The sequence below is a fragment of the Nothoprocta perdicaria genome, unplaced genomic scaffold (genome assembly GCF_003342845.1).
Source record: "Nothoprocta perdicaria isolate Ctin4 unplaced genomic scaffold, notPer1 scaffold_49, whole genome shotgun sequence".
NCBI classification, from domain to species: domain Eukaryota; kingdom Metazoa; phylum Chordata; class Aves; order Tinamiformes; family Tinamidae; genus Nothoprocta; species Nothoprocta perdicaria.
This window is the reverse complement of record NW_020455743.1, coordinates 3,266,087-3,279,645: the sequence shown is the minus strand read 5'-3', so window position 1 is coordinate 3,279,645 and position 13,559 is coordinate 3,266,087. Positions and strand designations below refer to the sequence as shown.

At 34.8% G+C, this 13,559-nt stretch overlaps 1 protein-coding gene across 1 annotated transcript in view; it reads left to right on the top strand.

Annotated features, from left to right (window-relative positions):
* CFAP47 (cilia and flagella associated protein 47) overlaps positions 1-13,559 on the top strand; it is a 283,396-nt gene that overhangs the window by 233,167 nt on the left and 36,670 nt on the right. Inside the window, exons 58-60 of the mRNA XM_026047310.1 lie at positions 5,073-5,232; positions 5,904-5,998; positions 9,905-10,051. Coding sequence (XP_025903095.1) covers positions 5,073-5,232; positions 5,904-5,998; positions 9,905-10,051 — 402 coding nt within the window. The remainder of the gene's footprint in view (positions 1-5,072; positions 5,233-5,903; positions 5,999-9,904; positions 10,052-13,559) is intronic.

Sequence of the window (13,559 nt, the reverse complement as noted above, 5' to 3'; positions counted from 1 at the left end):
AGTTACAGTCAGCAGAATATAGCAATTGCAATATAGAGTAGTAGAATCACAATACAAATGTGAGTCCCATTACCAGTCTGTGATATGGTCGCTGTCACCACACTGTGCATCCCCAGTTACTGGAGAGGAGCGTATCGGTTGAGAACAGGTCGTGCCTCGTGCCCCGGCTTTCTTTGCAGCAGCTGTCGTGCCACGAAGGCACCTGAGCTTCATGAGCACATCAGCTTGTACATCTTCTCTAAGCCATCGTGTATCCTCAGTAAGAGAAGGAGATCTTCGTGATCTGCCTTACCCTCTTCTTGAGAGGGCTTCTCAAAGTTAAAGATCTTAAGTGCAGTTTTTCTTGTTTTAGTTCTCACTCGTCCCCCAAAATTGCTATAGTTGGAAATATTTTTTGCCAGTGGTTTTAACCCTTGTATGATTAATTTTTGCTGCGCATCTAATGATAAATAAATGTACTAGATTTTCCTGTCTAAATAATATTTTTCATTTTAGCAGCAACTTCTCTCCAGGCAATTAGTTAGAGAAGGATAATTTTATAAATGAAAAGGAAAGTTTATGCTTGGCCTTTTAGACAGGATTCATTTAAAAACCAAATACATTGCATTAAACAAAACAACATATTTAATTATTGAGCTCTCTTCTCAATCCATTTGTTTTAATCTAAATAGAAAATGTTTAACTTCTATCCATTATTTGGTACCAGAAATAAATCCATCCTTCTAAATTAAATCTGTTAATGAAGTAAACCAGAAAGTCTGCCAGTATACAAAACTGTATAAATGCAAGATTCACTAAATAGCAAACAAAGTGTATAAACTCTCTGTATCTAATCCATTTTATTGTCTGCTTGTGATAGTGATGATGTGAAGCCTTTCAGTTAAAGATTCAAACATCCATTTTTCTGTTGTGCCATTCATTTCTTAAAGCAACTTCTTAAGTTTTAACCAGTTGTTTGTGAAATTACTTATTACAAGCTAATTTGCCTGTTCTGGCTTTTTCAACTGGGGAAGCTTTTAGATAAAGGGGAAAAGATAACAGTAAGCTGTGGTAGAAGAACCCAGCATTCTGGACTGCTCAGGAAGTGGTCTGGCATCCCACCTACTGAAATACAGGGTATTGCGAGAAAGAAAATGATGTACACATTAAAAAGAAGAAATAGACATATTTAACTTTTATCATTTTACATCCCTCTAATATTAACTTTTTTATTTACTTTATTAGGTTTAAAGTGGGCTAAGTTGGATTGTCTTATATTCCTTTGCTTATTTTTTGTACCAGGTAGCATGTCGAAAAGAAGTTTTAACATAACCTATGTGCCATGGGAAAGCATAAATGAAATAGTTATATTTCTTTTAGGTATAGAAAGAACAGTTCAACCATTTACTGATTTATGGCTCAAGATATAATAATGTCACTTCCCCTCTGCTCCCTTCTATCCTCCCTCCCTCCAAAAAAAGTTTACCTAGAGGTGATAATTTTGTTTTGTATATTTTTCTAAGATGCCAAAGTTGTTTATCTAGGAATACTTCTAGTATAAATAGGTATCACGTGTGATACATTGAGGTGATTGCCTACATGTTGCAGAGCAAACAAGGAGGTTCTTGGGTGTATTCTTAAAGCAGAACAGGAGAAATCATAATAATCAGTCAAGATACCTGATGATCCAGTTTTATTTCTGTTTACCCCTTTAGATTGAAAAAAAGAAAATGCCTCCAAAAACAAATCTTCCCTTAATAAGAATTGAGGCAAAAATGCTATTCATACGTGTTTGGCTCTTGGAATTTAGCACTGAAACAATTATCATGGAAGAACTGTAGTCTTCACATGTAAGCCTTTTCTAGCAAGGAAAATAAATGAAGAACACCTAGATGTAATTTTTGTTATTTATTTCAGTTTCTTACTCGATTGCTGGCAATATCTCACTCTCTACTGCCCGATACCAATCCTCCTTTACTGGATGAGTTCCTTCAGAAAGAATAAGCAGGCATTTTGCAGCAGTAGCTACTGTATATGCATACTTTGGAGCTTGCCCTTTCCAGATCCTGAGGATAATGGTAGGAGAACAGAACTGAATATATTGAGTCGGCATTTATGGCCAGTGCTAATTTTAGCAGAACCATCTGTGTTTTTAACTGACATTTTTCTACACTGATAATTTTAATGGGTAAATCAACAACAAAAAAACCCACTCTAAATGGTTCCCTGTCAGGCTCTGCAAGGCATGGCGAGCTCTGCCTCATCTCTCTTTTTCAATTAGTGGGATGGGAGCAAAGTGCTGCTCTTCTGGGCAGGATCAATGTAGGGGCACGCTGAGATGCTGCATGATTAGCAGCAATGCCTAAGGGAGACAGCCTTTCTGCAGAGAGCAAGCCATCAAAGTGCCTCAGCAACGGGAAGATGCATGGCTTAGGCTGAGGTTCAATGAGAGGATCCAGAGTCTTGCAGGGCATTTTGCTCATTGTCATCGCAATTGGATGAGAGTTTCAGAGTGCCCGGGACCCCTGCTTTTAAACAATTATCTGAGCTGCTCGTATCTTTCCCCATCTTTATTTCTTCCAAATAAAATCCTGGTTACAATGATCCACAGCTTCATCGATTTAATTAAGTTTGGCTCGCAGAGTGCTATACTTTCTACGGCTGGTATAGAAATTACACAGAACTGGCCCACGGTGCAGCATTCAAAGGAAGGGAATTTGAAATACACTCATTTTTATTTCATTACCCAATTTAGTTCTGAATTCAAGTTTCAAAGGATACAGTGCCCAAGGACTCTACTGCAGAATCAGTATATTCTCCTTTGGAGAGCCTAGAGGCACAGCCTAAAAAAAAGGTTAACTAATAAAAAAAAATGGGGGGGCAGAGGGATCTCTGTATGCTTCTCTGTGAGGCAGTTCACTCTAATTGCAACTCCTGCTTTGAGTCAGATGCTTCCAGTCTTTCAAAGGGTCAGCTGAGCTTCTGTCTATAACAATCACTCTTTCCTAATGGCCTATAGGGTCAAATAGCAACAGTGTATTTCCAAAATCTGGCCCAAAATGTGTTACTGAGCATGATGGTGCGTTGGCTTGAAAAGTTCATTGCTATGGATTTCTCATAAAAAGTTGGTGGATACTTGTTGCCGTGTAAATACTTACACAAACGTAAGGGATCAGTTGTTTAATATGCAGTTGCTGGTCCTCATTCTCTAAATTCTTCCTTCTCTAAAGGAGACTTAGAGAGACATGAAATAGTGTAAGGCTTTTGTAATTAGGCCTCTTTCATCTGTCATATTAACTAGGCAAAATCATAAGGAAACAAATCTTTATAGAAGTTAATGATGAGTTGGTTAGTTGACAGCTGTAAGCAAGCTCAGTAATATAAAAATTACTGTCATTATGAACAGCTTCTAATAAGAGGAATTTTTAGTAAAAAAAATGTGAACACATTGTTTCTGCTGTCTTTCCATGAGCTTTAATGAGCAATTTTCTTTCAGAATGACTCAGATTGCTATCATATGGGTTCTTTAGTAAAATCTGTCTTTCACGAAGACACCATGTTTTGTAACAGGTAAAATTAAGCTACTGTTCAGACAGCATATGCAGCAATACGTACAGTTACAAAGCATTAGTTAACAGCCTGTCCTGTTTTTAATACATTAAAATATTTTTAAATAGTATAAAAAAGCCTTATTTTAATGTATAGCTTTTGAAAGATTTGTTTTTTCAAGTTGCAAATCATGCAGAGTTCTTTTACTGTGGCAAAACACTAGAGACCGTGAATGAGCTTGAACAGCTATTTAGGTATTTTGTGATTAGTCAGATGCTGCCGTAGCAGCAGTTTGTCATTTGCAGTATATAGGCATCATTGTGAAGGTCGTGGAGAGAGATTACAGTCCCGGTATCCCTAGCATGGGGTCCACGGGCAAATAGGAGCAACGCGAGGGGTCACGCTGAGCTGTACTGGAATGGCCCACGTACGTGTTATTGTCTGCTGAGTTAGTAGGTGTAGTATTTCTGAAAGAGCTGAGAAGGGTTTTTTTTCTACACAGTTAGGGAAAGGAAGGATAGTGTTTTTTAAAGGTGGTTTGTAGCAAGCTGAAGGTGCTTTCACACTATTGAGGGAGGGAGCTGGTGCTTCCTTTGTCCTGCTCAGTCCTTTAGCAGTTTGAGGGGCAGCTTGAAGGGAGAAGATTACCAAGAATGACTAGAAGTCACAGCTAAACCTGTCTGATATTGTAATTCTGTGAACACACACACACACACACACACAGGCAGAGGGTATATACAGTTATATATATAAATATATTATTAGGAAAATAGATATCACTGAGATGGAGATGTTTAGAGGACTGGTAAATGAGGTCAGTTTTAAAGAGTAAAACAAAACTTTTTCAGTCATCAGCAGCATGCTTCATACTTATGATTGGTTCTTATATATTGCTAATTATCAGTACATGTATAGGACTGTATGTTCTTAATAATTATATAGGTAATACAGAAGATATATATAGACATGGGGAGAGAAGGGAAGAGACTTTCAAGTGAAGTCCATCAGGTGAGAAATGGTACAGGACAGGCATGGATGAAGTAACAGTAATAATACAGGTTCTTTCAAAAATATTTCAAGTATTTCTCACATGAAGTACTGTTTTTGGATTGGCCTTTTTGTGTGCAGGATTACTTACTTTTGTTGAAACCAACATTCAAATATTGTAACTAAGTGCCTGGAAAATCATGGGATTGGTTTACACATAATATACATGATTTCTGAAAGGTAGAAAGTTCATTTCATTTGCTTTTGAGCATTCAAAATCTCCTTGGGTTTAATTTAAAGGGCCTCTCAATAAATATAAATTTTTTGTTTGTTTTGTTTTGCTTTTTTTTTTTTCATACTAAATAACACTTCTGCCATGTGAGCTTTGAAATATCTCATTACAGGAACACAGGCTACATGATGCACTAAAATGAAATTTGATTATGTAAAATTAAAATAAATACAGCATAAAAGAGAAACATACAAATAATGTCATTAAAAACAAATTTCAAAATCTTAAAAAAAAAAAAAACATGACAATCTGTTCTATTTTACAGGAATTACATTAGGTCCAAGAAGAAGGCTGGACATCCCAGTGTTATTTATACCAAATACAATGAAATTGTATGAAGCTCAGGTGGTAATTCATGTAACAAGGGAGAATGGTAAAAACTGGCCCTGTGAGGATTCTGTTAAATTAAATAAATACTTAAAGAGGTAATTTTTCCTCATAGAAAAATAAAGCAGTAGTTGAGGATACTTAAACCTATTGTAATTTTCCTTTTCAGATATTTGTAGCTGCCAAGTAGAATCACATGTTTGATTTTGAGGACAAATGTATGAGTTTTTAATGTACCCTGCAAAGAATGCAGGATTAAAGTAGAAAATTCTGTGTGTTTCAATATCTACCTTTTCTGTTTTGAGTAAGGAAAATGAGCGCTTTAGCTGCTGATGCAGTTATAGCAAATGCAAAGCACTTAGGTGCCTTTACTTTATCAGTATATTTTGGCTAATAATTATTTACTGTTTCTCATGTAGATATGTATGTGTAAACTATTACAAATATGTATTTGACTTTATTCAGATTCAACTTTTGGTCTAACATCACCTGCATATAAATAAACTTGTTTTCAGCATAAGCATGGTATAAAAAAAGAGGAGATGAGACCAAATATTCTCATTTTCTAGCAGAATAACATAGAAATCTCTAAATGAAGTATATGTAAAACCCCGCTCATCTGATTGGATTTTAATTAATATTTTGCTTAGATGTGTTTAACATTAAAAAATACAATAAAATGGAGGCTCACCTGACGAGCAACTTTTAAATTGAAATGGCTTTTGATAAAAAAATCAGCCTAATGATAATCCACTTATTTTCCAAACAGCATTACTCTGGCAGAAAATGGGGGAATTCGGGGAATACGTTGGATCTACCCAGTTCATGGAATACCTGAAGCACCTCAACAGAAATCAGTTTCAGGTAGGAAATCGTAGGAAAAAAAAAAAAAAAAAAGCAAATTTAAGAAAATCAAGTAGTTATTTGCATTGTAACCTGTTTATTCACAAGAATTTGCAGCAGTACTTTGCTGCAGTCTTTAAAAAGATAAAATCTAGCAGTACTAGATTTTAAAGAAAGATAGGATAGGGAAAGTGATGAGATAGATGACTTATCAGAGGAGAAAGCTCAGAAGAGAAAGCATGGATTGAAGCACTAAGCTGATTTCATGATTTACACTGTTTTCTGCAGTCACTTTGCCTGCAACTTTCTACAGTCTACAAACCTGAATCCCTAATTCAGAGATTCCCAGTATACAAGGTGCATTCACCAAATCAAATTGATACAAAGCTTCTTTTGTATTTGAAAGTTGCTGCTTGTATTTTATGGGTCTTTTAGGATTAAAATCCTCTTTTCCAACCTGCAAAGCAAATCTAGATGTGTTATTTTGTTCTCATTGTGGATAAAAGGAGTCAAGAGTTGTTAGAAACCTCAACTTATATGCACTTCTGTGTCCAGTTAATGTTAAGTTATATAAAGCAAGACAAAATTGAAAGTAAATCAAACAAAAGACTGACGCAAGACTAGATTTCTGTTTAAGTTCCCACAAGACTCTTTCAGAGTGTTCACATGGTACTTATATTGGAGTAGATATCTGTTGTTTCAATCAGCCATTAATTTTGCTCCTTAAAGCAGACTATAGAGGAGCATGAATAGCAGTTAGTTTTCCATTTGTTACTAAGAAGTTGCACTACCTGATGACAGACACTGATAGGAATTTTGTTGTTGCTCCTTTTTTGTGTAGTGCATATTCACAGACTTGATACATTTGTAAAGACATAATATAATCCCAGAATTATGAAACATAGAAAATGTGAACAACTTTTTAAAACTAAAAGCTTGAAACTACAGATTGGGATGATGGACAGTTTTATACCAACTGCCTTTTGATGAGTGAATATAATGTGCTTCTGCACTAAACAGTTTTAGTTTAGTTTAGTTTCTGCACTAAACAGGACTAAAAAAAGTTTAGTTTAGTTTCTCCACTAAACAGGACTGAATTCTGGAAAACTGACCTCTAGAAAAAGATACTTTCATTTTTATTAATGGAATTTGTTTAAAGATCATTTACATGCAAACAAATGCCAATGATGTGATATTAATTAGACCTTGTAGCTATTTAGTTTCCTCTTTAATACATTAAAGGAATGAAGCAGACTATTATGATGAAATCTACCATTGCCCAAAATGGCAGTTTTGATGAGTCTCAATAGTGTTAAAATTCTGTATATTGGTGGGAAGGCTCTTATTTTAAATACATAATGTAATACACCAACAGCAGACTGTGATAAATTTCTTTTCCATCAGGGTTTTGTTTTCATTAGAAGAGTGGGTACGTATTTGAACTGATAGTGTGCATAAATTGCTTATGTGACATTACTGCTGTATATGGACAGAAACTTAACTAAGTTACTTCCCATCTGAAATAATTTTAAATTCAAGATGCTTCTTGAAAGTAACAAAATTATATATGATATTTATGACTAATTCCATTATCCTCTAGTTTACTTTCAGTAAATATTTATAAGGCATATAGGGAACATTCAAAATGAATGCATCTCTGTTAGGGACCAGCACCATCATGTCCATGTTATATGTAATTCTTTCTTTCCTTCTTTCCTTCTTTCCTTCTTTCCTTCTTTTCCCTAAGGTAGTACTAGGTCTTTCATTGAAAAATGAGACAGAAAACTAATAACTTACATGTGGGAGCATTTTTGAAACTGATTCCATTCCTACCTTGAGTCTCAATAGTTCTTTGTTATAAATGGGCTACTTAAAAATCACAGTTGTAAAAATGGAGCACAGAGCAAGTAATTTACAAGAAATCTACTTTGCTTTTAAACATTGCTTTTTAATAATGATAAAGCTTGTATAATCATTTCTTTTAGTGTATTTATTTTCATTGAAATTGCCTGGAGGCTACAAGCTGTTATGTCAAAAAACAAAGTTGTTTTGCTAGTATATTAGGCAGTTCATCTTTAATGTCATTCTTATTTGCATCTTAATATACTTAAATATCTAGAAGTCACTTGGCTTAGTATCTCATGAGACCAATTAAAGTGATCAGTGGTCACAATCCATGTAGTACATATAAAATAGATTAAAACTTGGCAAGATTATAGAAGTAATTACATCATCTGGAGAATCACCCAGAACATATATGTATATATTTTTTTCTTGTGGACTCATAAAATAATTTGGGTTGGGATAGCTGGAGGTTATCTAATCGAACACTCTGCTCAAAGCAGATCTAATTAGATCAAGTTGCTCAGGGAAGTGTCCACTCAGATCCCACAGTTTTGATTTCTATCTATAAATATTACTCAGAAACTTGGAAAAAAATAGGATGTCTGCTGATAGTAAGATGAGTTGTGGAATAGAAACTGATGAAATCACAGCATATGTACAGAGTAATCTGAAATCCTTGGTAAGATGGGGTGATACAGGTAATGTACATTTTATTATTAAGGGTATAGCCAAACATTTGGAAAAAAAAGACGAGAGAGAGAGAGATTTGTAATTATTCTTGAAGCTCTTTTCTTGTAAAGGTTTAGAAAGGAGCTACAGGAGTTACTTAAAACCTGTCAAGTTGGAAAAGACAATTAAAAAAGGTCTGCTTTTAGTTTTAAGTGAAAGTAATGGAGTCACCTTGATAGGGAATCTACTTTCAAAAATAATGGTAGTCAAACAAGTTTTAGAACTAACAGTTGAAGCTAAGTAAATATGGCATAGAAATAAGTTTTCATTGCTACTTTTCTAAACACGGAACATAACTTAGTAGGAGATAGATATGGGCTGTTTAACATTAAATTTTGACCCGAAGTTCAGGGTTAATTTGTAGAGATTCATTGGATATAATTCTGTTGGCTTGTTCAAATTAGAAATTCTGAACTTTTTCCTCCTTATTTAAATATCTGTGATTATGAGTCATTACTTACTGCCTTGTGAACAGAAAGAAAAAAATCTAGCTTTTTAATAATAGAACAAATAATTTTGAGATTTCAAAGGTCTAATTTTGATGAAAATAATTATTAGATCTTAAAATTGAGAAAAATGTAATCAGCTTTTCTTTTTCAAGTTGATTTCAATACTTCTGGAAAATTCTGTCTTTTGTTTGGGAAAATATATTTCCCTTTCAGTTCCTGAATATAATCTTCTCACTAACAACTGCTGAAAGAACTACCGATAGTAAGTATTGAAGTAGGCTCTAAACCAGCTCGTGCTAGGCAAAAAAGTGACCCTCCTTTTAATGAAAAAGGACATACTTTAGAAGAAGCAAATTCACTAACTGAATAAAAGTACTGTTGTGCTTCTAAGAGAAACTCAGGTCAGAATGCTGCTTATTCTAGCAGGGTCTATAAGATCTGAATTTTGAAGAGAATTATTTTTACATTAATAAATCAAAGAGTAACTTAGTATTTTTCTCCAATTTTAACCATCATTTCTTTGATTAAGCTTTCAAATTCTTTCATTTCTTTGTTATTCCGTCAGTCTTTCTTTCTCACTGATACATATCAAATAAGTATTTTCTATTTGCAAATAAGCTAAAATAAAGATACACATTTTGTGATTATTAAAAAAAGGGGGAAATTTGCTAGTGGCATTGGGAACCAACAGCAGAACAAGACTTTTGTTTAGTTAATGGTATTTTCTACTTCACCTAAATGATGGAAACCGTGAGATGGAAAAAAAACCTTTTATTGCATTACTCCTTATTTGGAATTCCACCCTGCTTTAAGATCATTTCAATTATATGTTAAGCTTTTTTTTTTTTGTTAAAGTTAAGATGCTGGCAACATTTTTCAGAGGGTGGATTTTGCGTTTCTGCAGCTGTGGTACGCTGTCGAGCCAGGCATAGAGTAGAGCAAAGAGTGGAAGTGCTGCTGACCGGCGTAGTTCCTGGAGCTGGAAGAAATGCTGCGGGGGTCAATATAAATAAGCCAGCCAACAAGCAAGATGAAGTTCAAGTCACTTCTGGTAAGAGCAAGTAGCTTAGATATTTAAGATACAGTTTCAGTAATATTGAAGTATGGAACAGATACTTTAACAAATGATGAGGCCTTGACAATAGATGAGGTTTAGAAATATGCTGCTAGAAAAAAATCCCGCAGCCCGTATTTCTATATTTGTATAGTTACAATATACCTGGAGTTACTTAAAAGCATTTTTTTCTGTACGGCTGGGACACATGCCATTTCTCCTTTAAAAGAGTACAAAGCTTGCACAAAGTCTGCAGTTAGCAAAAAAATGTCTGCGTAAGCATTGCGAGGAAATATTTATCTGCAGGTTGTCCATATTTGAGAGATGCATTCCACTAACAGGCTAATACCTGCAGCAAAATGGATTGAAGGGGGCCCCGTTCAAAAGAAGCAATGAAGCTTTATAGAAAGATAGCTTCCATTTGGCGTTAATCAGCTGAGGACAGAGTGAAAATCAATTTCTTCAGAGATGCACCCGCTTTTCCTATTGTACCTCTTCTTGAACAGCATAAGGTGTAAGTGGCAAGAAAAGAAACCTTATTAATGTGGAAGACCTGTTAAATTTGTTAATAAATGTTTGTTAACAGCATTATTACTATGGCAAATAATATATTGTTATATTTTAATCCGCACAAAGGATTGTGCCTTTAAAATTCACATTCAAATGTGGGTGCAAAGACATCCCACTTGGTAAAAAAAGATACATATATCATTTTAAAAATTGTGCTGCATTACATGAGCCGTCCTAATGTGCTTTTAACGTAGGTTTAAATGAGGAGAAGGGATATACTCAAACTTTCTCAAGGATATAAAGCACTGTAAGGTGGTGAGAAATGAGTCTGCAGAAGTGGCTCTGATTGCAGTCCATTACTTAGGCACTGAATGCAACAGCTACATAAATCAGGCTTTTGTTGTCTGTTTCATTTGTGCCACCATAGTCAGCTTCAGAATCTGGTACACTAGGTGCTTTGCAGGAACATCATGTTCCAGAAACTCCAGAAACAGTAGTTCATACTGTAAATTTGTAAAATGTAGATCAAGATACATTCCACCACATTCCTATACATTCCTATAGGGCTGACTTCTATGCACCCTCCCCAGCCCTACTGCCCACCGTGGTCTTATATCTACAGTCACTGTCCAGCTCTTCTAATGTCATTTTTCTAATACTTTTAAAAACAGTGCAGGATCTGAGGGTGAACTGTCAGGTAGAGCCTTTATGGAGTATACTTGCGGATCTATATAATCTGTGTAATTCCTTAGTTAATCTGTATGTTTTCTCATATTGCAGTGTCAAAGTTATCATGTTTGGGCATGTTCTTGTTTTGTATTCTCATGATACATGTAGTGATCAGACTAGTAAAATAATAGAAGATGCAAAGTGCTCAGTGTGCAATCTTGCCTCTTTGGAGAACTGTAAATATTATCATGCAGTTTTATTTGGTGTTTTAAGAACAACTTTGTATCCAAATACATGCTACCATTTTATTGCTTGGAATAGCTGGCTGAGCAGTTTATTAAGCTGTCACATATGAGTAGACCACCTTAAACATACCTGGGATATTTCTCTCAGAAACGGTGCCATCAGAATTGACAGGAGTAACAAGCATTCAGCAAGTCGAGACAGCATTTAAAAGACTCAGCTCACTGATGTATAGTGCTTGTTTTATTCATGGGAATGATATTTCATGTTTATTAACCCTGGCTTCTGCACATTCTGCAGGACATTGATTTGGGACACTGCATTTTTTTCAGGCAAGGCATCTGGTAATGAAATGCTTGACACTCTAGGTACTAATATCATTTATAAATCTGGTGCTTCTCAGGGTTGTCAGGGACATTGTAACGTCATTATTAGATGAATTTAATGCCTGTTAGGAATCAAATTTAATGGTGCTATCTGAGCATTCTGCAGCCTATTGGTAATAACATAAATAAAAGTATAAAGCCCTAAGATAACAGCTTGGCAAGCTGTTTTTCTTTTTTTTTTTTTTTTTTTTTTTCCCTCTTCCAAAAGAGTGATTCATCAGAGTGTGTGTGATGTGTAGTAAGCAGTTTTTATATCCAAAGATAAATGACGATAATTACTGTCTGATCGGATTTAAACAGCTACTACTGTGCTCCAGTATTTAAATTATTTGGAGAGGAGTAAACCCCTGGGAAGTGAAAATCTTCAAGCATGTCCTTAACATACAAATAATTGTTTAGTCCATTCCAGAAAATTTTGTTTGAAATAGAAAAGTTATTATAATTTCTTAAGAAATGACAGTCTAAACACTGTATAGCTAAAATTACATAATTTCATAATCTGCTTAAATTCTAATGGGTACCTCTTAGATGACAAGATGAAAAATACTGCATTGTAAAGGATTTCTGGAATGAAAATAAAAATATTGAAATAATTACAGTAGATCTGGTGGATAATCAAAGTTTTAATGGTATATGAAATATCAGACTTATCAAGAAATTCCATTTTGTAAATTATCTTTGCATGGTAAACCAACAGAGATTTTTAAATGGTTTGTTCTTGATATTAAAAAGACAGAGCACGAGGATCATATTATTTCGTTTTCCTGAACTGCAATATGTGGAGGCATTCTGATGAAAAAGTTCAAATAGGACTTTATTTATTCAGTGATGATGTACTAGCTTAGCACTTGATCTTAATTTTCTAAAGTTATATGCATGGCAGTAGGACAGTCAAGGGAAAAACAAATAACAGCGTAATTTTGGTCTCACAGGTGGCCATATGTCCTTCCCTTGTATGCTGGCTAGAAAAATAACAACAAATCCTGAAAAGGAGCCCTTGAATTATGAGCAAACAGAATTTATGAGCACGAATCAGTGCTTATGTTTCTGTTTACGGGACAGTCACTCAGCATTTCTGTTTCTTTACCATTTTTATAAAATATAAATCTCTGCAAGCCTTAGAAATGCAAATCATCATCATGCAAAGTAGAATTAGTTTCTAACACCTATGCAAAATCATGCCCAATTAAAATATTCCTCATTACAGAAAGCCAAATCAATTACAAGCTAATCTGAAGTTATTTATTCACCTTCACACAATAACTCTAAAAAGAAAATCAGAATTCATTTTTTCCTAACATTACTTTTCAGTATCATGTATGCATGGAGAAGAAAGACCAAAAGAACTGATTTGTACACCCAACATATCCCTAAAGCTAGGATGCACAGACAGGTGCCTGTATTAAATGTTAGTGGCTAAGGGAAAATTAGGCAATATAATCATTTACTGCAAGGATCCATGACTTACTTTCATTACTATATCATTGCTCTGCTGCCAAACTTCCATTTCTCTTATTTCTTTTTCACAAAATGGGGTGACAATGAAGCTTTCCCTCCATAGCATGGATACAGTTTCCCACATCACAGATTCACAGATTCACAGAATATTTAAGGTTGGAAGGGACCTCTACAGATCATCTAGTCCAACCTTCCTGCTCAAGCAGGCACACCTAGAGCATGTGGCACAGGGTGGCATC